The 27,634-nt window shown below is 41.6% G+C and overlaps 1 protein-coding gene and 1 long non-coding RNA gene across 5 annotated transcripts in view; one reads left to right on the plus strand and one right to left on the minus strand.

Annotated features, from left to right (window-relative positions):
- Positions 1-27,634, plus strand: part of ppp2r2ba (protein phosphatase 2, regulatory subunit B, beta a) — a 60,257-nt gene that overhangs the window by 21,842 nt on the left and 10,781 nt on the right. The window contains exons 1-4 of one of the 3 annotated variants that reach the window (XM_042492949.2): positions 12,236-12,988; positions 23,063-23,160; positions 25,523-25,688; positions 26,639-26,751. In XM_042492949.2, coding sequence (XP_042348883.1) covers positions 12,919-12,988; positions 23,063-23,160; positions 25,523-25,688; positions 26,639-26,751 — 447 coding nt within the window. In that variant the 5' untranslated portion in view covers positions 12,236-12,918. Of the gene's footprint in view, positions 1-12,235; positions 12,989-21,886; positions 22,019-23,062; positions 23,161-25,522; positions 25,689-26,638; positions 26,752-27,634 lie in introns of those variants that run through there. The other 2 variants (XM_088081265.1, XM_042492948.2) reach the window with 2 other exon arrangements.
- The window catches only part of LOC148188954 (uncharacterized), a 70,348-nt gene that overhangs the window by 21,450 nt on the left and 21,264 nt on the right, over positions 1-27,634 (minus strand). For both annotated transcript variants that reach the window (XR_015777297.1, XR_015777296.1), the window contains exon 3: positions 4,590-4,653. This is a non-coding gene — a long non-coding RNA (uncharacterized LOC148188954). The remainder of the gene's footprint in view (positions 1-4,589; positions 4,654-27,634) is intronic.

Consider the following 27,634-nt stretch of genomic DNA (forward strand, 5'->3'; position numbering starts at 1 on the left):
AAAGAAACATGGTGACGACATACCTTAAAATCACTCAAAGTTCACCAGGATTCACGCTGTTATAACACCAGTCTCCTGGGTGAATGTCCTGTGTTTTTTTGACCCATCCACTACCCCAACCTGGCTCTATGCGCATTTTTCACATAATTGCAGCCTTCTTACTGACACATGATTCCAGGGCGACATATACATTTTGGTACCTTACTTTTCATAGGTATATTTACGAACAATGCATGAGAACAGCCTGCATTTTTACAGAGGATGAGGATTGTGGATTTTGTTTCCTGTCTAGGGGTGTTATAGTTGGGAGGAAGTGGTATTGATTATTTGGGACCCTAAAAAGTCTTTAAAGTTTAGTTTTGTTTGGAGTTTTTTTATTTTTAAGTAATAAGTGCCACAACTAAATTAAAAGTTGCTGAATAAATGAGTTGAAAGGCTGAACTTAAAGGTGTGAGGCACAAAAAGGAAACCGAAATTCCAAAAAAGCATAGACAGAAAGAAAGTAGGAAAGGGGAAAGAAAGCAAACTTTAAAAAAGGAGAGAGAATGTCTGGGCCCCTATTTACAAGCTTTGAATAGCTAATCAGGGTGTTCCATTTCACACGTCTAATTTTAATTACATCATGTTTGTATTGTATTTACATTTTTTATCGACTCTATGAATAAACAACAAACAAACGAGAGAAAAATCAAGAGAGGAAGGGCATGGGAACCACGGAGACTGCTTAGACATAGGGCAATAGATTTGCTGCTACGTCCCTGCCCTTGTCGCTTCATCTCTTTACAGCCAGCATGAACAGGAGAAACAATTACAGCTAACAATAAATGTGAACCTATCATTTAATTCCCAAGGCTCCCATGTTCAGACGTCTTTAATAACAAAGTTTATTGATCAAATAAAGATCCTGCCTCAGTATATATCTTTATACCTAGTCTTCAATGACTAAAATTGAAGGATCCTGATTATGCATTACAATGGCACACACTACAGTATATCAGCTCTTCTACTCTTCCATATCCATATTGGTATCTGTCTTAAAGTCCAGTATTGCTGACACTCATCTTTGCATTGCCTTTGATTTTATTGATTTTTTTTTCCTGGCATTTACCCAATGCATGTCTGACCCTTGAATCTAAATTTCAATCTAATGCCAATGAAGACAGGAAGCATTATAGCTTGTGCTGAATGTATATTAGTGTAGTATAATGTGTATGTGTGTGCATGTGTGACAAATATCAGTGGTCAAGTGGTTTAAAACCAAAATGTTGTCCCTAATTGTGATCTTGGACAGATAATACACTCTATTTTGCATACAATTATGAATACTATTGAAAGTATGACAGGCTGACATACAGCTCTTGGAAGTCATGCATAGGCAAAGGTTAATGCATGTTTCATGGCTCTTACACAATAATGGTATTACTAAGCTTTAAACATGTAATATTTTCTTTTTGCCAGATGGTGGTGCTCTAAGATCAGCTCTCGTAATGCAGAAGGCAGGTTGCTCATGTCAATAAGCTCATGTCTTAACTCAGTGCATGTGTGCTGTATAACACTATATAAAGCATAGATGGATTTTATACCACATAATTGTATGCTTCATAATGCAAAAGGCAGAAGACATTAGATCTCATTAGATATCATGAGTCTCAAATGCATATTGTCTCATATTACCTGCGTATCATTTCACAAAGTGATTTGGACAGCCAGCCAGCAAGATAAACAGACAGATGGACAGACCACTTTTGCCAGCCTGTCTCCTCTCACTCCACTATGTCAAAAATGGCCAGTCCCTGAGGCTCCTTTGCAACAGAGATCCCTCATGCCAGATCAATACATTGAGCAATAAAAATTAAGCCCCGTTCAAATGAGAAACTGGCTGTGTGAGCCAATCGACATGTTTCTATTAAATCAAGTGGCATAAATTTATCATCACAGTGGTAGGGCCTGATCCCACCTTAAGCTCATCTTCAAATGTGTGTGTGTGTGTAGTTGAATAGCATGGATGGACAGCTTGCCACCCTGTGGGCACCACGACTACAGTCTATCTGTGATCCACGCTGGCAGCTGCTCTGCCAAATGGGATTTTCCTGGAGATTACAGCCTCTAAGTGTGACACGCTTGCATGTGTTTGTCTTTGTTGTTGACAGAGTGCGTGTGAGGGACCATTGTAATAAAGCTGTGTGGGTTTCTTTGTGCGTTTAAATGTGTGTGTGGGGGTCTTGAGCCGAGGTGCGTGGAGAACATGTTTTGTTGTCACATGGGGCTGGTCGGAACATGACTGAACTCTCTCTGGCAAGCTGTGTGCAGAAAAAGGGAGGGAATGTGTTCAGATGTGGGGTCAGGCTTTTTCCACTCTGCTGCTGTTCTTATTAGCAGCATTAACCCTTGCTGAATCGATCTTATCTGTCTTGTAAATATAGCCTAGCTAAAGCTTACGAATGTTTAGACCGAGCTGAATTTCCTTCATGTGAACTGTTAAAAGTTCAAGGTTTGTATTGAATTGCATTGGGAAGATATGATCAATGTTTATGACTGAAATACCTGCAAAAAAATAACATTTCCATCAGCCTCATGTGCACTTTGTGTGTAGCACTAATTGGCAAATGTTCTCATGCCAACACACTGGTGGTGAACATACGAAACATGACATCCGTTTAACAGCTAAATGTTATAATTTAATTCCAAACATGTTAATATGACTTTGGCATTTAACTCAAAGTGCTGCTATGCCTAAATATCACACCACACCACAGAGCTGCTAGAATGGCTTAACAACTTAAAATGTATCCAGATAATCATATATGTATGTAGATAATACAATTTAAAAACTAGAAATGCACTGCCACCAGCCAGTCAAGTTGCAGTTTACAACCACGTCTCCTCAGACCCATATGCAGCCTTGAGTTTTGGCAATTCTACAAATATGGAGATTGCTACAAAGAAGCTACAAATACTAAAACATGGATGCTTTACACACATCTTCAACACAACAGCACAGAAGATCTACACAATCAGCACAGTTTCAAGTTTGCCCCACTTGATTAGGTATCAAATGTTTCCCCTTCTGTTCCTGAAATCATAGCCAGAAGAGTGTTTTTTGCAAAACATTATGATGTCGCAATGAAACTGACCTTTGACCCTTTGGATGTCAAAACTTGATCATTTTTTTTCTGTTATACATTTGTGTGAAATTTAGTCATAATAAGCTAATAAATTCTTAAGATATGGCCAAAACATTTTTGTGAGGTGACCTTTGACCAAAACCTAATCAGTTCATGTTTGAGTTCACGCTGTTTGTGCCAAATTTGAAGAAACTCTCTCAAGACGCTCCCCAAATAAGCGTAAGCATAATGTTGCCGGGACAAAAGGATAAAAATCTGCATTTTCTGTGGATTTGATAAAGTTTATTTTTATCTTCAGTCACATGGCATGTAACAAATACTTCATATTTAATATCTATTTTGTGCTTTTAGATTGATTTCTGACAGTAAATACTGATATCTCTAGAAACACAGACATCTCACCAAATTTAAATGAATAATGTGACTTTTAGAATTTGCCCATTGATTGATAATGAAATTCAATGAGCTTTTGTTTGAGATATGACAATTAAACTTACTTTATTGCAATGTAGAGCTTATTGGAAAAATCTCCTATATTTCAGATTAATCGTTATGGGTGCTGTTGCAGTGTCATAGGATTTTTATTATTATTTTATTCCATTATTCATTAGTTCATGAAGCAGCTCCAGGACTGGTCACTAGATGACATCATCATAACATTTTTTCTCTCTCACTTGTTCAAACTAAAACTGTGCCGTGCTGTGTTATCAAACACTACATGAAGGACATTTTTAGGGTGGATTTTCCCTTTAACCCATTTTCTGTCTGCCTCAGCGTCTGCTCTGTGAAGCGCTGTCCGCGGTGCTGAACATAAGCCGTGCATGGCTCCCTGGTCATGTATGGGGAGGTGGCTTTGTAGTCACTCACTAACCTGCTTAACCTACTTTCTACACGCTGGCCTTTCATCTGTCCACGGAGAGGAAAGTGCTGTAGGATAAATATAGCATACTTAGCAACACACACAGTGTCCGTCCAAGCTTTCCAAGCAACACGGATAGTACCGTGCTTTTCTTGTGTTCCTGCGTCCTTACCCTTAATGCCTCACTGATCATTTCCCTAATGAAAACCAGCTTCTCTCCCAACATGGACTCCTCATGTTTGGCCCATTAACCCAACTGGTAGAAAACGTGTTGGGACGCGCTTGAACCTTCATTGAGATGAATATGACCAAAATAATGACATTTTAAGATCTTAATTGTCCAATTATGTAGACAGCTGTTGTGCTGCATTGCAATGCCAGTTCAATTGCAGTTTCCTAGCAACCAGAGAGGTACAATGCAATGGTTTTCTGTTAAGTGGCATCATTTTCCCTCAGCGAGGCTACAGTGTATGTTCACAAAACAAATCAGAATCTGTAATGTGTGCATGCTTCTTCACCTTCAGGCTAATGTTTACGATCCTTTATTGCTTATATCGCAGCAGAAACAATAGTAAGCGTCGCGTGTGTGTTTTGTGTGAGGGTACCTGCTTATGTAGACATCCATATGGGTTATGTGTTCATCTCTATCCCCTAAAGGTGTGTCAGAGCCTATAAAAAAGCAGCAAACAAAATCATTTCAGTTGATTAATGCTCATCCAGAATGCTCCGTCCTGAGCTAATCATTGTACATGCATTCTTTTCAATTAATTCATTATCAAGGGAGGTAGAGGGAGAGGGGGGAGGCGAGGCTGGGGGGAGGGGAAAGGAGAGTCAGGGGGAAACAGAAAATCCAGTCCTGCTGGTCTGAAGTCTCAGAGCAATGGAGCATTAGTCTCATTCTGATGTAATTGGAATGACACCAAGAGTAAAGCCCGCTGATTTAGGGACAGCCTCTAGGCTTGATTTAATGCCCTCTACCAAAACTATACATCCATCTTTTTATCTTTCTCTCCTTCCCTCTCACAGGCCCCTCCATGTCCCTCCCCCACCCTGTTTCACGCACTCTTCATTCACCAGCCACCGCCATGCGTCTCCATCTGTACTCTATTAACCGAACAGTAGCTGCATTTTATAATATTTAAAGCCAGAGGGTTATAAACTCCCACAGAGCGTCTATTTTTTCAGCATTTTACGTACTGCGTATGGCATTTACACACTTGAACAGATGTGTTTTACTCTCACAGAGGTTATGTTTTATTACTGGATAAATATCTCCAGAGAGGAGAGCGCGAAGTAAGGGCAGACTGAGCAGGTGTATCCAGGCCAGGGTGCTGCATCCCCGGGGTTTGCTGCTGCTCAGTCCCCTGACAGATGGACGGCCAGGGCAATCCTATTACCCCCATGTGTTTAGCTCCTCTTAATGCCGGGGTGGGTTGCATGGCTAATGGGAGGCAATGAATGTTTGGAGGGAGACTCTCATGCTACTGAATGATGATCAGCATGATTTGTTGAATAACTGTGAGGAGATCTAAAACTAGTGAACAGGCAGTGAAAAAACTAACCATGACGACTTTGTAGCTCAGCTAGTGCGGTCTGACAGAGCCGGTCTCACAGAGGGATGTCATATTAAATCAGCTCAAGCGCTAAAGAGGCTTTACTGTATATATTTCACAAAGTGATTTCATCCTTGTCCAGCAAAGATGAAGAAAGTGACTTTTTAAGAGTCCCATCACGACTGTCGACCCACTGTCACCCTCATGTTCCTCAAACCACTTTGTGGTTGAGTCAAAATGTTTCACGATTTGTTCCTCTGTTTGTGCCTCTAACACAGGGTTAGGCACTGTTACTATATACCAATAAATTATATAGACCTGTCCACCATAAGAGATTTTTTTAAATATAATTCACAGTGTGAAAGCTCCTTTTAACCTCTGTCTTTATTAAACTATTGTGGGCTGTACTGTAAATCCATTAGGGGAAATGCTTTGTGACTATATTGAATTTTTAACCATACTAGCAGTTATATGGGCGGCAGTGTTGGTCAGTGGATTTAATTATCATGATAAGATTCACATTATTGGCTTTTATTTAAAACTCTTGGCAACTACTGGATGTTTTGTTGTGACTTCTTATGCAGATATTCATGGTGCCCAGAAGGTCAGTCTTAATGACTTTAGTAAAACCCGGAATTTAACTTAAGCGTCATCATCAGGTCAAAGTTTAGACTTGCTGGATTTGTACAAAATATTGGAAAGAGATTTGTTTCCTTGACATTGTGTCCTTATCTTTATATTTTTGGTGTTGAATTGAATGTTTTAACAATTTTTTGGCTCAGCTTTATATTATGATGTGCTTATTTGCTAATGTTAGCATACTAACATGGTCAACATGGTGAACATTATACCCGTGAAACATCAGCAAATCACTGCGGTTGGGAGCACTGCTGCTTTTAAATGGACTTTGTGAGCTCTTGGTTTTGACATGGGACGCCATGCACACAATGTGCTTAGCATTCAAGTAGTTCAGTTTTAATAACACTGCTGCTAGGATGCTACTGTCAGCATCTGAAGCCACCGAGGTTCGAGATTTAGCTAAAAAAATGCAGGAAACGCTAAGGCAGATGAAAAGATGAATATAAACATTTTCCTCAGAAATGTTATACAACTAGAAAGAAAACTATTGACTAAAATTATAATATATAAATTTGCCATCCACAGAAAAATGAACCTCCATGGCCCCCCTATTTGTGAAAATGTCAGCAAACACACCCTTGAACTCTGACCTGTAATCATTCAGTACAAACATGGGACTCAGTTGCAGTGAAAAGCACCGAACACCAAGAACAGTTTTTTTAGAACCAAAACTTCACTTGGGAGATCCTGGGTCATATATGTGAAGGCAGCCAACCGAGGCAAAACAATCAATTCAATTCAATTCAAGGATATCTCACAAGTCCATAAATCCAAGCAGAGTCAAAAAACAAGGAATTAAACACAAGGAAAAGGCTGGAGAGCAAGAACACACAATGGCGACAATGACAATCTGGCAGCTGAATGGGGGAAACACCGGGCTTCATTACTAACTACACACAGGTGAAACACGAGGTAATCAACAAAGGCGGAAAAACTCAGGATGTGAAAGTAATACTAAACACTAGGAGAACACATTTCAAAATAAAACAGGAACTGGACACAAAGAAATGAGCATAAACCTGACAGAATATCAAAGGAGCTTTAAGAAAATTTCTTACTTACAAGGTTGTAAATACAACATTAGGGGGGCATTTATATGGACTCTTCTTGTGAACACAACAAAAGCTTATTTGAAGGCAGCACATGTTGCTACTTGGCTTTAGACCACTCGACAAGACATCGCTTCCTAATATGATTTTTGCATCATGCATGTCTGGCTCTTTTATCAATAAACAGCACAGGAAATGCAGAAATGTTACTGTATCACGATTTAACCTCAATATCACAATACGAGATTACGTATAGTGTATTAGATGTTCTCCGTGTCCTCAACACCTACTCCAACCTGCAGACACCGTGAAACTTGCTGCAAAAGATATACTGTATGTGTTTGTGGTCCATTTTTGGTTTTGTTCTTTTTTTCTAAATGAAGTAATTTTATCCTAACAGTTAGAGGAAATGATCTCTTCCATATGGCAAATCATATCCTGAGTTCAAAGACAGTTTTCATTGACTCATTTGTCAAAATCTTCATTCATTTGTCTTACCAATGTGATTATTTAACTTTTCAGGAGGAAATCTGCTTACAATTGATTCCCTGCCTACCTGCCAATTCAGTTTACTTCGCATTGATACATTTTCCTCTTTAGTTGTGCCATTATTCATCCTTAATCCATCTCACACTATGATAAACAATATGGGTCTCTGATTTTGTATTGATCCAACTTCATCCTGTAGTTCTTGGATTAACTGGAGGAAAATTATCAATATTTTACCCTTTTTAAACTAGATATTATTCAGTGGTCAATATACCATCGACTGCACTCTTGAGCTATGAGGAAACTGCAGTGAAGGTGGAGTGTAACTGTGCCGTGTGGTCAAATATCTATACACATGTGTACGTGTGTGTGCATTTATGCTGCTTGGTATGCAGACGGTGTCTTTGCTGCCTGTAGCCCTCTGACGGCATCCCCAGGTCAAGCAATTACCACACATCAAGGAAGGCAATTGGGCATGACTAAAATATCATTGCCATGTGATTGTGTCCCTATGTTTGGGCTGCTGGAGCCTAATTTAACCCACTTTGTCCATACGATCGAGGAGAATTGAGGACACGCTCTCCAATTCTGGTGGGCCCCCCGAGCATTTCCTACAAGTCTGACACACGGCAGCTGGGCTGTAGACGCGCCGTCACTGGTCCTTTACCCAGCGGAGTGGGAGATGGGGTGTAATGAGCGAGAGAAGTGAGGTAACAGAGGAGAACAAGTAGCTGGAGGTAGAGGAGGGGAGCATTAAATGAGCCATAGGGTGCAGAAAGTTGAAGCCCTCTAAGAAAAAGACCAGTAGGCAGTAGGCATGGGCGGTAACACGGTATACCAGGCTATTTATAAATCCCATCAGTGTGATTTTAAATACCATCAAATACACAGACCTTCATCTTTCTCTTAACTTCATACCAGAAAGGCTGTATGAGGTTATGCCCGGGCCACAGTGCATGCCTGAGCAGAGTCTGTTCACATTGGCAGCGTTTGTTATTGCGGCACTGCTGCAGAGCTGCCTACTGTTATAATTACTGTATTTCCACAATTAAAAGCACATACTCCACTCATTTATAAAGCCGTGCAAGCTACTGCACTGTCAACAACACGGCCCTGTAAATGTTTCACAGTAAAATGCATGGTGCCAACAACTGAAGGGATTCTGTTGACAAAAACAATGTCAGGGGGCTTTTATTTTGAAACAGAAAGAGGAAAGGTTGGGTAAGACAGATACATTTGCAAGCTATTTCTCCACATCTGTGACAGATAAAGACATTGAAACTGTGGTAAATGGTGGTACAGAGTAAATATAATTATCAAAAGATCATTTTCACTGTCTTTTTTTTCCTGAAAACCGCAAAAAAAAAAAAAATCAGCGAGAATCTGTTTTGAGATGTGCTGCAGGTGAGCAGCGCTGCTCTAGCTGTCAGTGTGGCTGCTGTAACCTGGTAACATTGGCGCGGAAAATAAAAACAACAGGTTCTGCATTGCGGAAGTCTTTGTTTCGGTAAAAGAGAGAAATATGAATTCAGAAGGTGTATGGTTGTCTTTATTGCTTTAATAAAGTAAAGGGGTGTGAGAATGTTACTTTTTGTTGACATGTCGTGAGTGTATTGTGTACTGAGTAGACTGAAAATGATGAGACAGCCTGCAAAGCGTCGCAAACGCTCAAGCCTAGACCTAACCTAGACTATTGACTTGGGATCACTTGTAGTGTCAACTGACCAAAACAGTTTAGGTTTCATGTCAAGGTTGTTGCTCTGAGTTGCTTTCCACTGACATGAGAGCCAGTGCGGTCACATTTTCGACTTGGCAGAAGAGTGGAGGAGAGAAGTTGAAGGGGGGTTGAAGGGAAAGGAGATTGGCATATATGCACAGGGAATGGGACAGAGACAGGGATGGGGATGGTGGATGTTATTAGAGAGGCAGCATTGATCCTAGGCTCTGGCTCCAAGCAGCATTCACCCACTTATTCCCCTCATTATACAGTCAAATATCTCTGTGCCTTTAACTGCCACCCTTGCCCTTCATCTGTCTGTCTCTCCGCCTCATAATTTCCCCCCTCGCCTCCCAAAAGAATCTGACAAACCTGAACCTCTCATCCACGCGGCTTCACTCTACGAAATCCATTGTTTTCACTGATTCCATTTCAATTTCATTTGGTCTCGCTGCTCAGCTGTAACTTAGCCGAAGTCTTTTGTGGAAGAGGGACGCTGCGTGTTTCTTTTGTCCTCATAGAGCCTGTTTAAATATTGATAGAGATGGGAAGCACCGCTGACCACTCAGTCAGATCTGAGAGGGTCAAGGATGGCAGAGTTTCTCTGCACATTTCATTACGGGAGCACAGGAGTGCAAATATGAAAGCATGTGAATCCGGGGCCCTCGCTGATGCTCCAGCAACCTTCATTATGCCGCTGCATGGATAACGCCCTCTAATGTATTCCAATGGAGATGGAGGTTGGAGGGTGATGGGGTGGAAAATAGCATGTGTAGGAAGGCCCTGTTTTCCTGCTACAAGCAGACTGCCACCCTCACAGCCAGATACCCATTAGTACAGGAGCAGGGGATTGGATGTGCAAATGGTCCCCTGGATTAGAGAGCTAATGCATTTAGGAGAGGGGGCTCCAATCTCTTTATTGCCACTGCTGTGTGTGTGTGTGAGGCTCGTGCAAGGGGAGATACCCAGTCCCTTTGTGGAGCCCGAGAGATTTAGGGTAAAGTGAGTAGATAAGGGCAGGGATGCACTGAGAGCTCAGCCACACTGATGCAACGCACACACTCATCAAAGCTTACGGTTTGACCAGAAGAAGGCTGGATGTGTTATTAAAACTCAGCATGGAAATGGGATCTTTCCAGAGAGAAGCGCAGACAGCGCGGCCCTACTAATCTAATTAATCAGTGTCTGGGTTTTTTCATCTTCTTCTGCCCTGTTTTCTGTCCCTCTTTGTTGCTTCTCCCTTTTTCAACTTATCCTTCCCTCTCTGCCCTGATTTCTCTGAATCTGAACTTCATGCCCTGTCTCAAGTGTTTGGACAGAAATGTGCCATGTCATGCGCTTCCTATAACACATCGTATAAAGCCTCTGTTGTCTGCTGGTATGGAAGTGGGTCTAGATGCAGAGAGGAAAGTATAGAAATCTCTATCTGCTGTGGCAGTTGTAGCGATCAGCGTTGTGTTTAGATGAAGAGGCCAACAGGATATCTTTGGAGGCGATCTCCGTTTATTCTGACAAGAGACGTATACAACAATATTCTCCATGAATCATCAGATGGGCTTTGAGCCCCTACACAAATTGAATGACAGAGGAATGTGTAAACATGCTAAGCTCTAAGTTTAAACTAGCAGGTAAATGTATAAATGTAGTAAAAGTATTTCAACAGAAAGGCTAAAATGTGTAAATTTCTGAGACCAAACTGTTGCTTACCTCTCCCATGGAGAGCAACAGCAAAAGGGCAGAGGTATATGTGGGACACACATATCTGAACATAGGGGTACAGCAATGGAGTCTCAAAAATTCCACATATAAGGAGCCCAGAAATGAGTCCTAAATTCAGCAAATAAATTAGAATTTCAGCAACCCCCCGCCCCATCGACTCAAAAACAATGTGTCCTTTTTGAATGGGTATTTGGTTAGAAGCATGAAATGAGGTTTGTGTGTAACACAAGCTGAGTAGACTTTTGTTCTTTTTGTACGTTTTGTTCTACAACAAAAAACGGCAGTAATTACCCCACTCACAAACTTTAAAGCTTTTATGTGTTAAAAAGGCAGTTGCTAACTAGCGGCTAAATGAGACTACAGAACGTCAACACATCGAATCATAGAGTAGTTTGTTTTAGCCTAACATTAGCTTTTTACTTATGGTGATTACATTTAGGCTTCAAAAATCCTAAAATTGGTGTTCCTTTGTTAAGGTTATATTGCTGAAAAAACATGTAAGCATCATACATGTTTGTTTACCACGGAGCTTATTTTCTGCAATAATCCAAAATCCAATGGAAAAATCCCATAGACGTTTTGACGAGGGAACCAGAGCGGCGTTAGCTTCAAGCTGGCCTACAGAAAAACATCATGGCTGGACAGGGGCCCAACAACACAGGTTAAAACTATTTACACAGATTTTGTGTAATTATACTCCTAAACATTACTTGCAGATGTACTACTCTTTCACACACATTGCTGGTGTATAAGTGCCTTTGTTAGACATGCCTCTGCAGCAGGATGCAGGGTCAGTGATGCAGGATCCACTTATGAGGCAACCTGCTACCTGGCCATAAGGCAGCTGTCGGATTTACGCACGAACCTCAGGTGGTCATCAAGCTGTGATGGAGCACAATCTGAACTCTTCCTCTTTGGTGGTGGTTCGAGTCAACGTCACATTTTCTGCTTTTTTTTTAAAGAGCCAGCCGCCAGGCTGCATGGGAGGGGCCCTCCTCTGCTGAAGCGCAGCAGCAGCAGCAGCAGCAGCACGGTGGGTAACTACAGCACAGCTCTGCTCTGCGCTGTCACAGTGAGTCAGCTGAGCTGCCGGGATCATAGGCGCCGGTGGATGAATGAATGAGAGAGAGATAGATAGATAGCGAGAGGGAGAGAGAGAGAGAGAGAGAGAGAGAGAGAGAGAGGGGGGGGACCCTGCAGGGTTTGGATACAGCAAGGTGCGACTTTGGAGATGCGCGGAGCTGAGACACTGACATGGAAAACAGTGAAGTGATCGGAGCAAGCTTGTTGACGCATAATCCCGCCCGCCCCGCTGGCACTGGGAGGGGGCAAATCTAGCCTGCCTAAACTCAAATCCTCCACAAGAGATTTACGGAGTGCGCTGCTGCGAGTTCAGCCACCTTCAAGACGGTTTTTCTTTCATTTTTGCCCTACACGCGCTCTATGGTGATAATGAGCATATTTTGGGGAGATGAGCATGCAGGAGTCCTAACGCGCTATCATAATTAAAGGCATTAAATCTACTGCTGGAATCGGCACTGTCACTGCGTCGCGGACGGTGGTTGCGCCCTGAGGTGGGGACAGGACCTGCTGGTACATCATCATCATCATCATCAAAACAGGTATTTGATCGTGATCGTGTTGATTACACCGGAGATCTGGAGCCATGACAGGCCCCCCGCTGGTCCCACAGCCCGCCTGCTGACGGTACCGGGCAGGATGGGAGCAGGTCTGCAGCTTTCAGGATCCCGAACCAGCCGATTTATCAATGGAGGAGGAGAGTGACACCCGGAAAATCAACAACAGCTTCCTTCGCGACCACAACTATGCAACCGAAGGTATTTAAACCTATGATGCTGGGAAAAAAATCTGTTATACCGGCACAGAAATAACCCGAGGCTGTAGCTGGGGGGATGCTAATATCACAGCAAAAATAAGTGACTGCCTTGAGATATTAAAGGTACCATAAAAATAACTAAACATCACAGCAAATATCAGTGCGACAAATGGCCTGGGTGATAAAAATAAATACATATATGGCCAATAGCGTGCGTAAATGCCATTTAAAGCGCATATAATCACCTCTCACACTCTATAAGCTGATATGGGGGTATTAAAGGACTATTCCGCTCATTTGTCATAAACATGGAGCGTCATAGCTTAGCGTGTGGTGTCAATAGCAGGATGATGATGAGGTGGCTTCCCATCATGCCTGCTATTTTAGGCTGATCGTCCTGACCGAGGGGAATCAGGGCTTTAATCTGTGTGGACTGTGAGCAGCAATGGAGTAAAGCCTCCTGTGCAGCTGCTCCAGGATTTGGAGTCTGTGTAGTAAACATGTGATGATGAATTAATGATGAAATATGTATTTTTGCTCATTCTGTGGTCAGAATTAGAAAGAAGAAGAAGAATTAGAAAAGGTGCCCTCATTAAATATAGGCTAGACCCCCCCCCCCCCCTTCTCTCTCTCTCTCTCTCTCTCTCAGACACACACACACACGCACATACACACACGCACAAACACAGTGCATTTTTACTGTACGCGCTCATAACTGCAGCTTTGAACAACGGCTTTTCCCCGCAGCCCCACAGCTCTTAAATGCTGCTCTCGCACACGTGTGTTTCCTCCTCACTGACCACACATCAGCCCCCCCACGATCTGCCTGTTAACTAATTGATGCGAAATAGTTCCCTTATGTCCCACCAATGGGCTCCACCTCTCCTCCACAAGCTGCTTAGATCAATGATCAACATAAAACATTGATTTACAGGAAAAAAAAGCCATTATTAATCTTATTACGACCATGATCTCCATTTAGTGATTCTAATAATTTTATTTTATTATGCAGATCAGTTATGGACATTAACTGCTGTGCTGATATCAGAAGATAATAAAAGCACTCAGGGGCTAAAGGCTTTTCATTGCTGGGACTAATTCTACTAAAAAACAGACTTGTTTTACATAAACATAATGTAAAACAAAAACAAAAAACACTATACTGTGAATATGACAAATTTCGTCAACTTCTATGTGCATTATGTGGATGTCTATTTTGTTCTATTAAAGTCTCGTTTAAAAAAATACTTGATCATTAGTTATTGTAGCGTTTGTAATAAGTACAGTTAGAGGTCTTTATTGTTTAGTTTGAAGCACTATTTTAGTCAGTTAATAATAATAGTCCCTGCAGCAATGGGGAAGCCTCAATTCTTTCACACCAGACACATTTCTCCACCCACATACTGTGAGATATGAAAATAGAAAATCTGACATATTTAAATGTGAAATATGGTCGAACATCCCACAAGTGAACAACCAAATTGCAGGTCTTGTCAAGTGAAGTACAGAATCTGATAGCATAGACCAGGTAGAGGGATATGGAGGGTATTTATAGGCTGGGGGAAGGGAGGAGTGGGGGAAAAATCAATAAAGTATATTGTATTAATACATGGATGCAAGATATCAGTTTTTTAATGAAATAAATGATTAATATTGCAAATACAACTTATTTTGAGAGATGAACGTACTGAGATCTTTTTTTATCTTGATTTAAAAAAAAAAACAAAAAAACAGATTTTGACAAAGTTTTCCTTTAAGGACAAACTTTGCAGTTGGAAAAAAGTAATGATCTGCAATATATCACAATATACTGTCTCACAGCATATATCAAAATGTATTAAACTGCAATAATATTGTACTGTGACTGAAGTACTGTGATAATATTATATTGTGGGGCCTCTGGTGACTCCCACTCCGAGCAGAGGGTGTGTATTTGTGGCTGCAGGGTGGGTCAGAGCTGCCATTAGCTCAGGTTACTGATGCCACTGCAGGCTGAAGGAGAGACAAAGTCAAGTTTCTGGAAACAGAGTCTCATTCTCAAAGATTTGCCCGATGATTTCCTCAATGTGTATTTTTCCAGTCATCTAAATATGGGAGAGCATCATCATTTGCTCCGCTCCTGCTCTTACAGATGACTCCCTGTCACTGCTGAACACACAGTCAGCGGCTCAGAGCGGAGAGAAGTGAAATGGGGGTGGGAGTGATGGATATCTTTGTTTGATGTGTGCGCTGAGATGAGAAACAGTAGGGGATCTTCCTCTTCCAGCTTCTCTCTGTCTCACTCTTTCACTCTGTGTTGTTCATTTGATCAGGAGAATGTGGAGTCGGGGTGTAAAATGTGTCTCTTTAAAGCGAAGCACTGTCTGGTCTGTGGCCCATCTGCGCTTTTCAAACAAGGAACGTCCACTTTTGTTATTTTTTATTGCTGTAATTTATGACTGATCGTCACACCTCATATACCATGAATGTGTGTGCCATTCACTTGCTTGCTCCATGTCTCCTAAGTGGTATGACGGCAGTCTGAAGCTAAAGATCATAACGGACGGTGTCTGGGTCTGTCGCCCGCTCATAAATTCACCAAAGTGCACATGTTCCACCAAGCCCAGTCCGCTCAGACCACACACACTTACACTCATACACATACACACAGGTCCCTGATGAGTGGCTGCAAGGTGGTTGGGATTTCCCTCAGGCCGTGCTTGCCCACAGCAGCAGGACACTTTAATGATGTCACATTTTAATGATGTCACTCACACTGACCTTTGGTTTGCACCAATCCCACGCCTCAGTGGGTCTGTGGGCGGACACACTGACACAGTGTGTGTGTGTATGTTACACTGTGCTGGAAATCCATAGTTGGAAATTTAAAAAAGTCTAGGGCTGTGCCCGACACAGAATCATGTCAAACCAGATTTGGCTGTTCAATACGAATATTTAACGATTCTGGGTTTTTTTTCATATAAAGTTTTCAAGTCTGAAGAGGCTTGGCAGGATGTTCAGAGTAACAGTGGCATTCATGTAACAGCCTTTAGTAAACAAGCTAACGGTGCTGACGGCAGATTGGCAATGTGCAGCAACATTTTTTGCAGACAGTATATATCAAACAAAAGCTACAGCGTGTATCGTTATATGTTAGTATTAGCTGTAAATTCACCACTTCTCAGTATAAGAGAGAAGATAATGTCTCACAGTGCAGTTTCTCCTCCTCTGTGTCGCTGCTTGCGTATATGCAGCAGTCTGTACCAGAGAGTAGAATGAAAGTCAAGAGTGCTCACTCTGCTCCAAAAACTGGAGACCAAAACGTACCCAGTAGTAAACTGCACAGCACTGACAGGAAACAGCAACTCCTCAATTTGAATCTCAGTTTATTTAGTAGTCTTCAACTAATGATTACAATCTCTGACATTCTGGGGCAGCCCTTACAAAAGTCAACCTTAAGTTTCCAGAGACATCATTGTTGTCTATATGAAATTGCATCACAGTGTGATTTGCATTCAGCCGCCTGCAGATGACACATTGCTAATGGTGATAGAATGGATGGTGTGTGTCTCTCTGCAGCTGTGCACATCAGTGTGTGTTGAGTCAATGGACTGTTACGCTCCTACAACATGGGTCTAAGTTAATTTTCATAATCTGTACCTTGGATGTTCCTATAATGGATGGAATTGTCAAATAGCAGAACACCACTCGGGGTGTAAAAATGTAAATAGCTCCCTCACTGTGAGGCAGGACCTAACCTATTGTCTGCTTCGGTATTGATTTCTGCTCCTTTACAATTTAGCTACCGGAACAATGACCCTAAAGATCTATTGGTAGGACATGTAATCCCTTCACCTTCTCTCCCCCCTGCCCCTTCTTTTCTCTCATTCTCTCTCTTCCTGCTTATATGTCTGTCTGATGCGAGTACAAGCTTGTGTGTGATGTGACCCCTCCAGCCCCGCCGAATACTGATGCAGTCGCCGCAACACAGAGCTCACAGCCTTTATTGCAGCAGCTGATGAGAGCAGAGCAACGCCGGCTGCCTGTGCCAAGCCAAACGGCCTGAGGCCACACTTTAGGACCCCGGCATAAAAAGACTTAGCCCACCATACCCTCAGGTCCCATCCATTATTTACTACGAAACACTCAAAAAACCCCGCCTCGGCATGCAGCGCAAGAAAGATAATGTCTTATGTGTGTGTATGGGGGGGGGTTAGTGCGGGGGGTGGCGGGCGCTTAATGGCAAGCTGTGAAGTTGGGGCGAGTCACACTCCTTATTCAGCAGCTGCTTTCATCCCCTGATTAGCTTCTTATTAAGTCTGCAGCTCCATGAAATTTTAATGAGAATTTATTAAAGAATACCCGTGGTGTTGCTACTGTAGGACAAAAAAATATCCCATTTCTTGTATGACTTCCTGGTCATTTGAGGTGCCGCTGTGATGGATGTACTGTACGTGAGTCATTCGGTGCACTGCTAGCCGAAGGCTGAGCAGTGTTTGACCTTTCTGGACTTTATAATGGGGTACATTTGTAAGTTTTGATAGCTAATTCCTGTGCCCTGTCGAGGAAGCGCGCGTCACTCGGAATCTTTCATGTTTTGGTGATAAGGTCACTGTAGATACAGGATTTCAGTCTGTGCAGCAGCCAGCTAATCTTTGATTCAGCCTTGAAAGATGAAAGGGATCGCACCAAAGCAACATGGACAGATAGAGAGCGAGAGACAGCTTTTGTTTTGGTGGTGGATTATAATTCTATGCACCCCCGCTTCCCCACCATCCCCCTCCTACATCTCCAATTTCTAAGAGAATACCAAATAACAAGCATTCGAAATGATCCCTCTTGGTATTCGCGCATGCAGAAATTGATCACCGATTCTACAGCGTTTCACCACTCCTTCTCTCCTCTTGCCTTGTCCTGTGTTGTGTCTGCAGTCAGATGTGAGCCATGTCGACGTGTTAATGAAGTGTGAGAAGTGAAGCAGTAACACGTCTCGCCCATTTCACCCTCGGCTCCCCGGAGTGTGGGGATACAGGGAAGCGAGCGTGCACATGCACACAAAAGAGAAAAGACTACACACACATTCTGTGTCGCTCTCAAGGGGCTGATCCTGGAGAAACCAGGTTAATTAGCTTGTTCACTCCAGATCTTACAGAGAGTCATGCTCTTCAGATGAAGAGAGCTGCATTGTGCTCTGTTGCTTTGTGTGCAGCTAATAAAGCCTAATAAACCCTTAATCATATGACTGGGCACTGGACCAGTAGCAGGGTTTATTCAAAATTTTGATTGATCTTCATTGTTGCTGGTGTGAAATGAAGCCAGTATCAGCTGCTTATTCAGCACAGAACTGAAAGGCATTCAGGCTTTACACACATTTCTTTGTATTCCTGAAAAAAGGTAGATATATATTGTTGATAGAAGGAATGAGAGTGAAAGAGAGCGCAAAGACGGCCCTGAATTATCCCTCGTCCTGATCCTTTGACGCAGGCAGCTCAGCACAAGTGCTGTAATCCTCTCCTCTCTACATCGAACAAAGCATTTACACGACATCATGTTGTTCACGTCCCTCCCGCTACCTTGAATGATCACACACCACTTATGCAACTAGCTTTCCATGCACTCACACCATTTTGGGTTTCTGTTTGTCTTACACAACCCTCCAATGCCACAGGATCAAGCCTTAGTTTGTTTGTTTTTCACCCCTGACAGGATTACATGTTGTCTAGAGTTTAGCCAGGGTGCTCCTATTTTGGTCTGTGCTGCAGTCTGTACAGATGAGACTTGCTGTACGATCTTTTATCGACCTACTTACCTCCCCAGACTTCCCCCCACTTTCCTCTCAGTGGCCTTTTCTGTTATGCGTGATAGATGTTGCATGCTCGGGCGTCTATAAATACATTCAATATCCTCGCCTCCCCGCCCTGTGTTTCTGGCTCCTCGTGCCGGCTTTTCATTCCAGAATCAATGCATATCTATGTTTCCATCCAATTGGTGTGAGTCCTGATTCTATATTGCATGCTGTAGGGGAGGTTACCGAGGTTCAGATCGGGGAAATAGAAACAGAAACAGACAAGAGGCTGTGTTATTTCAGTCGTACGTACGCAGTTACGCACACACATCACAGCAGCAGGCCAACAGCCTTGTCTGTGTTATTACCGGTGATGGATGTGTGTTATCTCGAGCATCCCTCTGATGCATCACGAAGCGCTGACCTGTCTGTGTCAGAGCTGGCTGGCCACAGGATTTATAGGCTTCATCTGGTTATGGTCTGCTGATGAAGCTTTGTGTGTGTGTGTGTGTGTGTGTGTGTATAAGCACACATTTGATCAGCCTGCTACTAATTCCAGTCCACCTTGAACCAGCGGATGCTCATGCGATAAAAATCTGATCTGATGCAAATCACAGCAAAGACCACGCCCACCTGCGACCCAGCTGCTAATCAATTTGTTTCTTGGAATGAAAGTTTATCAGAAAACACCATTCGAACACAGTTCCATCAGTGGCTGAGGTCAAATACATTGCCTTTTCCAGTTTGAATACATTTGCATGCTGAAAAAACTCATTTAAGGAAGCATTCCATCACATTAGCAAGAGTTTCAGCTTCACTGGTTCTTCCCCCAATTCCTCATTCAACGAGATGATTGTAGGATGTATCCGTGTGTAAACTCATTAAATGGCACCCATCAATTACTGTTTCTCCTCAGTGACTTAATGGGTTGATGATGAGGAGAGGGGAGAGAGAGGGGGGAGACAGAAAAAAAGTATGGAGGACAAAATGAGAGAGAGAAAAGCTTTGATTCAAGAATGCTGACTGCTAAGCTGATTCCATTCGGTTCACACCAGTGGCTCTGGCCTGATGGTGTCAGGGAAGACACCATTGTGTGTGTGTGTGTGTGTGTGTGTGTGTGTGTGTGTGTGTGTGTGTGTGTGTGTGTGTGTGTGTGTGCGTGCGTGCGTGCGTGCGTGCGTGCGTGCGTGCATGTGTGCACTACACATCTCTGTGCATGCAGATACAGAAAGAAAGATAACTACAGCATTTTTGCATGCATTTGCAAGAGTGTATGCAACAATGATATGTCAGTGGGGTACTCCCAAGCTGTAATTAGGTCAGAGTGTGTGTTGTCTGTGAAGCATTAACCCTTTGAAGCCTGGAGCAACATCACTTTTTAACATCACTATTTACTTAATAAACTAACACAGTGCAAATACAACATAATCAACAATACAACAAATGAGATAAATGCATCTGATAAATATTCAGGGGCTAGTCCATTGAGTGATTTAAACACCAATAAAAGCATCTTTAAATCTAGTCTAACACTAACTGGTGACCAATGAAGGGACTTTAGCACAGTTTTAGTTAGGTTATTAATGTGGGATTCAAAATTTGAATCAGGGTCTAGAAGCAGAGGTTTTTAACTAAGGGCTTGATATTTTGAGCTAAAGATTTTAAATAAGTCTCTCTTTCTCTTGATTTTGGTGCCAACAACTAGAATTTCTGTCTTGTCTCTGTTAAATTTTAGGAAATGATGATACATCCAACTGTTGATGTTATCAATGCATTTAACCAGATTATCAGTCGGGCTGATGTCATCAGGGGACAATGAGATGTAAAGTTGTGTATTGTCGGCATAACTATGGACATTAACACCATGTTGTCTAATGATACTTCCCAGTGGCAGCATGTACAAACTGAACACCGCTTGTTATGCCATTGTTCGCAGAGGAGTGGTCACCAATGGAGACAAAAAAGTCTCTGCCAGACAGATAAGTTCTAAACCACTGTAGAACTGAGCAGGAGAGGCCAACACACACATTCAGTCGATTAATCAAAATGTCATCATCAGCTGAATCAAAGTCTGTCTGTCAATAGCTGTGAAGAGAATTCTGGTATTATTATGATTTTTAGAAATTAGTTTTGAAAATTGTTTTACAAATTTCAAGACACAAGTAGATTTTGAAAAAATATTTTGAAAAAGCCAGGGAAAAATGTTTTTGGGGGAAAAAAAGAAAAAAATCTTGGGAAAAACTATATTTATTATATAATATAATATGCTTATTATATTAATCATTTTTTCCAGGTCATTCATTTGTATGTTTTTACGTTCTTTTTTTTCAAAACTAATTTTCCATATTTTTGGCGAATTTTTTGGTCATTTCTTCTTTCAGTGCTCACTGTCTTTTCATGTTTTTGAAAGAAATCAAGCCAATTTGCTCAGGTTTCAAGGGATTAATTAGTTAATAGATTCAAATATGATTAGGATCTAACCCCCCACCCCAACAGCACCACCTCATGTCATTATCAACACATGGCCATAAGAATCGCTCTAGTGTCATCCCTGAATGTGGCTTTCTTGTCAACAATTACATGAACAAGGGAACACACACACACACACACACATACATACATTCGAAGACATGACGCTTAGTCATTCCCAGCATGCACAGCAGCCCAATGTGAAGACATGTGCCTGTCTACAGGGACTCCATTGTCTGAAGTTGTGTGCTGCATACACTTGCCCCAGATGCAGTAGCAGGTTTTCACTCTATTGCAGCACTCCCTCTATCTGCTGAATTACAGCTAGCATCAGCAACTAAGTCTAAGAGCTATTGGCGCGCGCGCACACACACACACACACACACACACACACACACACACACACACACACACACACACACACACACACACACACACACACACACACACACACACACACACCCCTCCGACTGCCGCTAGAGATGGAAACGGTCTCCATAGCAACATTCCCCTCTCCTGTTCAGCGCTCTGCCAGTAGCAGGTCCACAGAGGGCGTGGGGGGGTACAAAACAACACGCTCTCTTTTTTTCTCTCTCTCTCCGACTAATATTATTGTCACTGTTAAACAGAGGGCTCGTCTTTTGCTGTGGTGTGTGCGAGTGTGTGTGTGTGTGTGTGACAGATATTATGCTATGGCTTTTTAGCCCAGGGCTGTATAATAATTACAGTCACCATTAGCCTCTCCTAAATCCAGGCAGATGTATGTCTTTGAGGAGGAGAGGAAAAGCTACCTTAAGGGTAGGTGTCTGCTATTTACTTTTAGTCAACTGTAGCTATGCAGAGGTGCAGAAATGTTGATGGAGAGTAAATATTTGTATATTATTGTATTTTATCCTGGTGATGCACTGCATAGACTGACTGTGAGCAAGTGTGCGCAGGCGCACATCAGCTGCAAAAAGTGGATTGTTTAAGCTTTTGAAACCTTGATCGACATCTCTTTTCACTTGTGCAGGGTTTGGACACCTTTCACAAGTATTTTACTTTTGAACCTTGACCACATTCATTTGATTTCTTTCTAAAAAAAATAAAGTAAAAAGGGGATAATAATTTGGGAAAGGTGACAACCATATAACCTGAAAATTAGTTTAAAAAGATAATAATAAGAGAGAGAATCACTGACTTTACAAAATATCAAGAAAACTATATGTATAATTGTTATGATTATATATTTAAAACTGTTTTACAAAAAACATAAATATTTGTTTTTATTATTTATATATGTACATATATTTTTTTTATTTTTTAACTCTTTTTCAAGTCATTGTCTGTTTTTCTGTTACTTTTGTTTGTGTCTTTTTTTGTGTGTCTTCTTGCTTATTTTTGGGTCATTTCTTGCTAAGTTGGTCATTGATTTCTTTCCATGAAAGAAATCAAGCCCATTTGCTCAAAGGGTTAGCACGGGGTCTTGCTGCCAGGAGGCGAGAGGTGAATGGGATTATTAGAGTGGCTGCAGCGTCCTTTAAAACGCAGGAGTTCAATTAAATGACACAGATTGGCTCACTTCACTCAGACGAGGGGCTGCATTAGTTGATATCATGCGGTGTCTCACTCAGCAGCTGCTCCGAACACATATATTTCATCAAACTAGGGTATCTGTGCCGAAGAGTCCTCTGTGGGTTCGTCTCGAGATTCCCCTTCTTCTTCCCTTCCCTTGACATGTTTTCTAGAAGTCACACAGATCTTTCGGAAAGGTCTTTCTGTCTGACTGACACCCTGACAGCTTTGTGCACGTCCACACTGACATTTTCTCCCCCTCTCTCTGCTCTGCTTCCTGTGTTGCAGCTGACATTATCTCAACGGTTGAGTTTAACTCATCGGGGGAGCTGTTGGCCACCGGGGATAAAGGAGGCAGAGTGGTTGTCTTCCAGAGGGAGCAGGAGGTAGGAAATGCCAACAATGCAACACTAATTATGCTGCCCTTCTGCCGAGAGGATTTGAAAGGCTTGAAACATTGAAGTGTTTGCTTTTAGATATCTACTTAGTAAAGGGGTTTAATGGAAAAGCATTGCTAGCTGGAAATTCAGCAGTAGATATCTTAAAACCACAAACAACAAAAATCTCTTAGTTAAGACGCTTAGGTGGAGCCATCGATATTAACTCATGTTACATGGAGAAGCATTGTCGAAAACCACCTAAATGTATTCTGAACTCCAGTTGAGATGCCAAAGTTTCCACTGATACCAAATACTACATGTTGAATTACAGAGAAAAATGTGCAAATGATGCCATGTATGTCTAAATTTTTACATTTCATGTGGTAGAGTATTCATAAAAATACAGTATCTTGGAATTGAGTGTTGATTCAGTGTAAATGTACTATACACTGTTGCTGGTGCTAAATCAAGCAAATAATAATAATAAAACAAAACTCAAAAGGCATTCGGCGAGCACAGACCTCAGCCACTGCCAATTGTCCAGTCTGCCAAGATACACAAATCTGCAAGTAACCACCATATATATGTTTGGATTTATTTCCAAAACTATTAGAATGATGTGAAAATACAGCTGTGCCTATAACTGAAGACTCATCATCAGCTGTGCATTTATTATATACATCTAAAGTGGAAATATTTCACTCATATAATAGAAATATGTAAAAAACCAGAAAATACTTAATCATATGCACCAATATCAAATGTTCAGACTGAAATAACGTGCTGAACAAGGCAGCTTGTCATCTGCTATGAAAAACTGTGTTTTCACAAGTAAGACATTTTTACTTGGGTCAAATTTAAATTTGCATGTACTACACGGTGTGATTTCTCAACTAAATATTTACACATAATGTGAAAATTGTGTCAGCTCTCCCATAAAACACAATGAAACCACCATCTCTGAGTGTACCATAACAACCGTTTTCTGCACAGAGTTTGAGCATCTACACGTGCAGGCTGCCACAGAGGAATATGCTAATGCAGAATGTAATATAAAGTCATTAAAGTCCTAAAGAAATTAAAATGACCTTTTCCCAGTTTTCCCTTTGCTATACTAGGAAACACAAGTTGGCCAACTGGCCTTACGAGACGGCACCTCAGTGTTTGTGGGTTGTAGTAGCTAACAGAGCAACATCGAGGGAGGTAGGAAGAGATGTATGTTTGAATATCAGTGAGCAGTGAGCATCAGTGAGTTTTTATTTCCCAAACAATGTGGTGAGGTCTAAGTGAGGGAGATGTGAGTGGAGACAAACAGTCCACGCAGCAGCGGACTTCACTCTAGCTCTGTGTCGTGCTAAACTCAAAGCCTGCCCACTTCTTAGCGGCCTAATCAAATTCAAAAGATTTAATTTAAATCCCTCTTGTAACTTTACACCGCTCTAATATTCAATCCCACTGGGAAATATGTAACAGTACCTAAGCTAAACACGCTCTAACAACTTCATGATGTAAGGCATTAATTCCTTCAAGGTCAAATGCCCTATCTCACGATTTTAAACAAAGTGAATTTTTTTTATTTTTTTTATCTGCTATGTGATTCGGATCCACTAAAAAGATTAATGGGTTATTCCTTGGCCCATGCTAGGGCTGTGCTATATAATGAAATATATCGTCTGACCATTAAAAAAACATTTATTGTTTCATATTTTGCTATATTGTTTATTCCATTTATATCATCTGATAATGCTTTGTGTTTTGACTTATTTAATTATAATAGTACTTAACTTTACCATAACAGTACTTTATACTTTACTTCATAAACATTATAATATATTTTAACGTATTTAATTAAACTAATTTAACTAATTCAATTAAGTGTATTTTATTCAACTTTATTTTAACAGTAGTTTATGTAACTTGACTTTATGGCAGTAGCTACTTTCTTTGTAACTGCAGTTCATTTAATAATTTAGTATTTTAGTAGTTTGGTTTAGAGGAGATTTTGAAATATTGAGATATATATCATGTATGGCAATATAACCTAAAAATATTGTGATATTATTTAAAAGCCATATCGCCTAGCCCTAGTCACTTTGTAAACTGCGGTCAAACTGTCAAACAAGGTCGGCTGTTACTGCATTGCCAATTTCTCACCTCTAATGGGTTAAGAAACTTGTATTTTAGTGTACTTTTTAGCTGTAAAATGAGAACATTTGTGACCCAACCACCATGTTGAAACTACTGTTTCCGCCAACCAGCCAGACCAACTTTTCATTTCTCAATGAAACTCTTTTGTGGGAACCAATATGTAATCTTGTGGCGTTAAATGCAAACAGATCAATCTCTCACTATATTTCTCTTCTTGCAGAGTAAGAGCCAGCCCCAGCGTCGAGGGGAGTACAATGTTTACAGCACATTCCAGAGCCACGAGCCCGAGTTTGACTACCTGAAGAGTTTGGAGATTGAGGAGAAGATCAACAAGATCAAATGGCTCCCTCAGCAGAACGCCGCCTACTTCCTGCTCTCCACCAACGGTCAGTCAGTTAGTAAAGGCGACCCTGGTACTGTAGGAGGGACGTGAGTGGCAAAATGGTCAAAGAAACCATTAATCTCTCATGAGAGTGTGTTGAAATGTGGGCAGAGTGTTGTTGTCAACAGAGTCAGCTAAAGGTATGATTCATCCCTCACTCTGCAGAATGGTCAGATATACGGCTGATGTAAGAGATGTTATTAATATTCACATGAAAATGTCTTTTTGACGGTTTGTGTGAATGTATTGGTGTTTCGCTTGGCTAAGCAGGTGCCACCAGCAGAAGCGTTTCAGATTGAGAACTTCATGCATGGCTGCAACAGCAGGAACACACACACATATCAAAGCATGTGCCACCACACACGAGACACACACACACACACACACACACACACACACACACACACACACACACACACACACACACACACAGACACATCAGCGAAGAGACGTCTTGCAGATTGTGGGCTTCATGCATGGCTGCTACAGAAGTGCTAGCGGTGGCTGGAGCAGATGGCGGTGGGTCCTGTGGCGATGGCCTCGCTGCTCTGACACCAATATTCACAGCGGAAATTAAAAGAGGAGAGAGAGAGAAAAAAATGGCAAAATCCTGACTGCTGCCGCCATCCCCCTCACCAGACCGAGAAGATGGGATGTAACTGGTGTTTGTGTGATGTAGAATTGAAGAGTGCCCAGATGGCTTTTTCAGGGGGAGCGTATACTGCAGCCGGGGAAATGTAGTCAACATGTAGATTGATATCAGTGACATCAGAACGTACACAGGAGCCGCCATTCATCATTCTCACTGGCTTCGGCCCAGCTACATGCCAGATTGGCTGCCCAACCCCCGCATCCATCTTGTATCTGAGATTCACTGTAGTGAGCCTTGATCTAACTGTAGTTTTTGTTTGTGTTTGTATGTGTGTGTGTGTTTGTGTGATGTATCCATATCAGACAAGACGGTGAAGCTGTGGAAAATCAGCGAAAGAGACAAGCGTCCAGAGGGCTACAACCTGAAGGATGACGATGGACGGATCAGAGACCCCTCAACTATCACCACGCTGCGGGTAAGAGGGTCACAGAAAACTATCAGGTTTAACACTACCCAAAATGTCACATTAAATCAGGTCAACAGTTGCTGGTGTGTTAAAAATGGCCTAGAGTCAAACAGCAGGTTAATATCTGAAGACGAGGAACATTTCAGAAAGTCGCAGATTCATCTTGAGTGGGAACAAAACATTTCAAATCATGGCCTAAAGGCCTCTTGAGGCTAGTTAGCTTAGCCTAGCATCACAACTAAAAACGGGCAACAGTCCCTAAATTAAGATTTTCAACTCAGAAAGCTGGAGCAACCTCACCAACCCCAACATCAAAATCTAAGATGTTCGCTTTGTGCATCAAAATAAGTGAAAGCTGTAGTAATATAATGCTAATTAGCACTTCTCTCTTACGTATGTTTTATTAAAACAGTCGTACACACAGTCCTGTCAAACTTCTACCTGTGGACATGTTGCTACAGTGTTTGTATGTGCAAAATACAGCATAATGCGTTCTTATCAACAGCTAACAACCTGGCTAGGCCTGATATTGCTAATAGCTAGCTAGCTAGCCAGATAGATAGATAGATACTTTATTTAACCCAAAAAATTCAGTCAGCTGCTCACATTCACTCAAAAACACAATAAAAACATAATAATAACCATAATCAACTCGGTTGTGACGTCACTCCGAGCTCAGACTTCTGATTTACAGGTAAATGTAATGCAGGAAGTTGCCTTGAGCCAACAATAACGATATCCATATCAATATTACAACATGGTAAGTTGCCATAAACAGATGTTTAAGTTTACTCGATTCTATTTGCTGCTTTCAGTAAACTGCTGAAATACTACAAATTGCTTTTGCATTAAAAAAATTAAAGGAAATTATTTTAGCATTAATCTGAACACT

The sequence above is a fragment of the Plectropomus leopardus genome, chromosome 8 (genome assembly GCF_026936395.1).
Source record: "Plectropomus leopardus strain MGB_pleo_1.0 chromosome 8, ASM2693639v1, whole genome shotgun sequence".
Taxonomy (NCBI): domain Eukaryota; kingdom Metazoa; phylum Chordata; class Actinopteri; order Perciformes; family Serranidae; genus Plectropomus; species Plectropomus leopardus.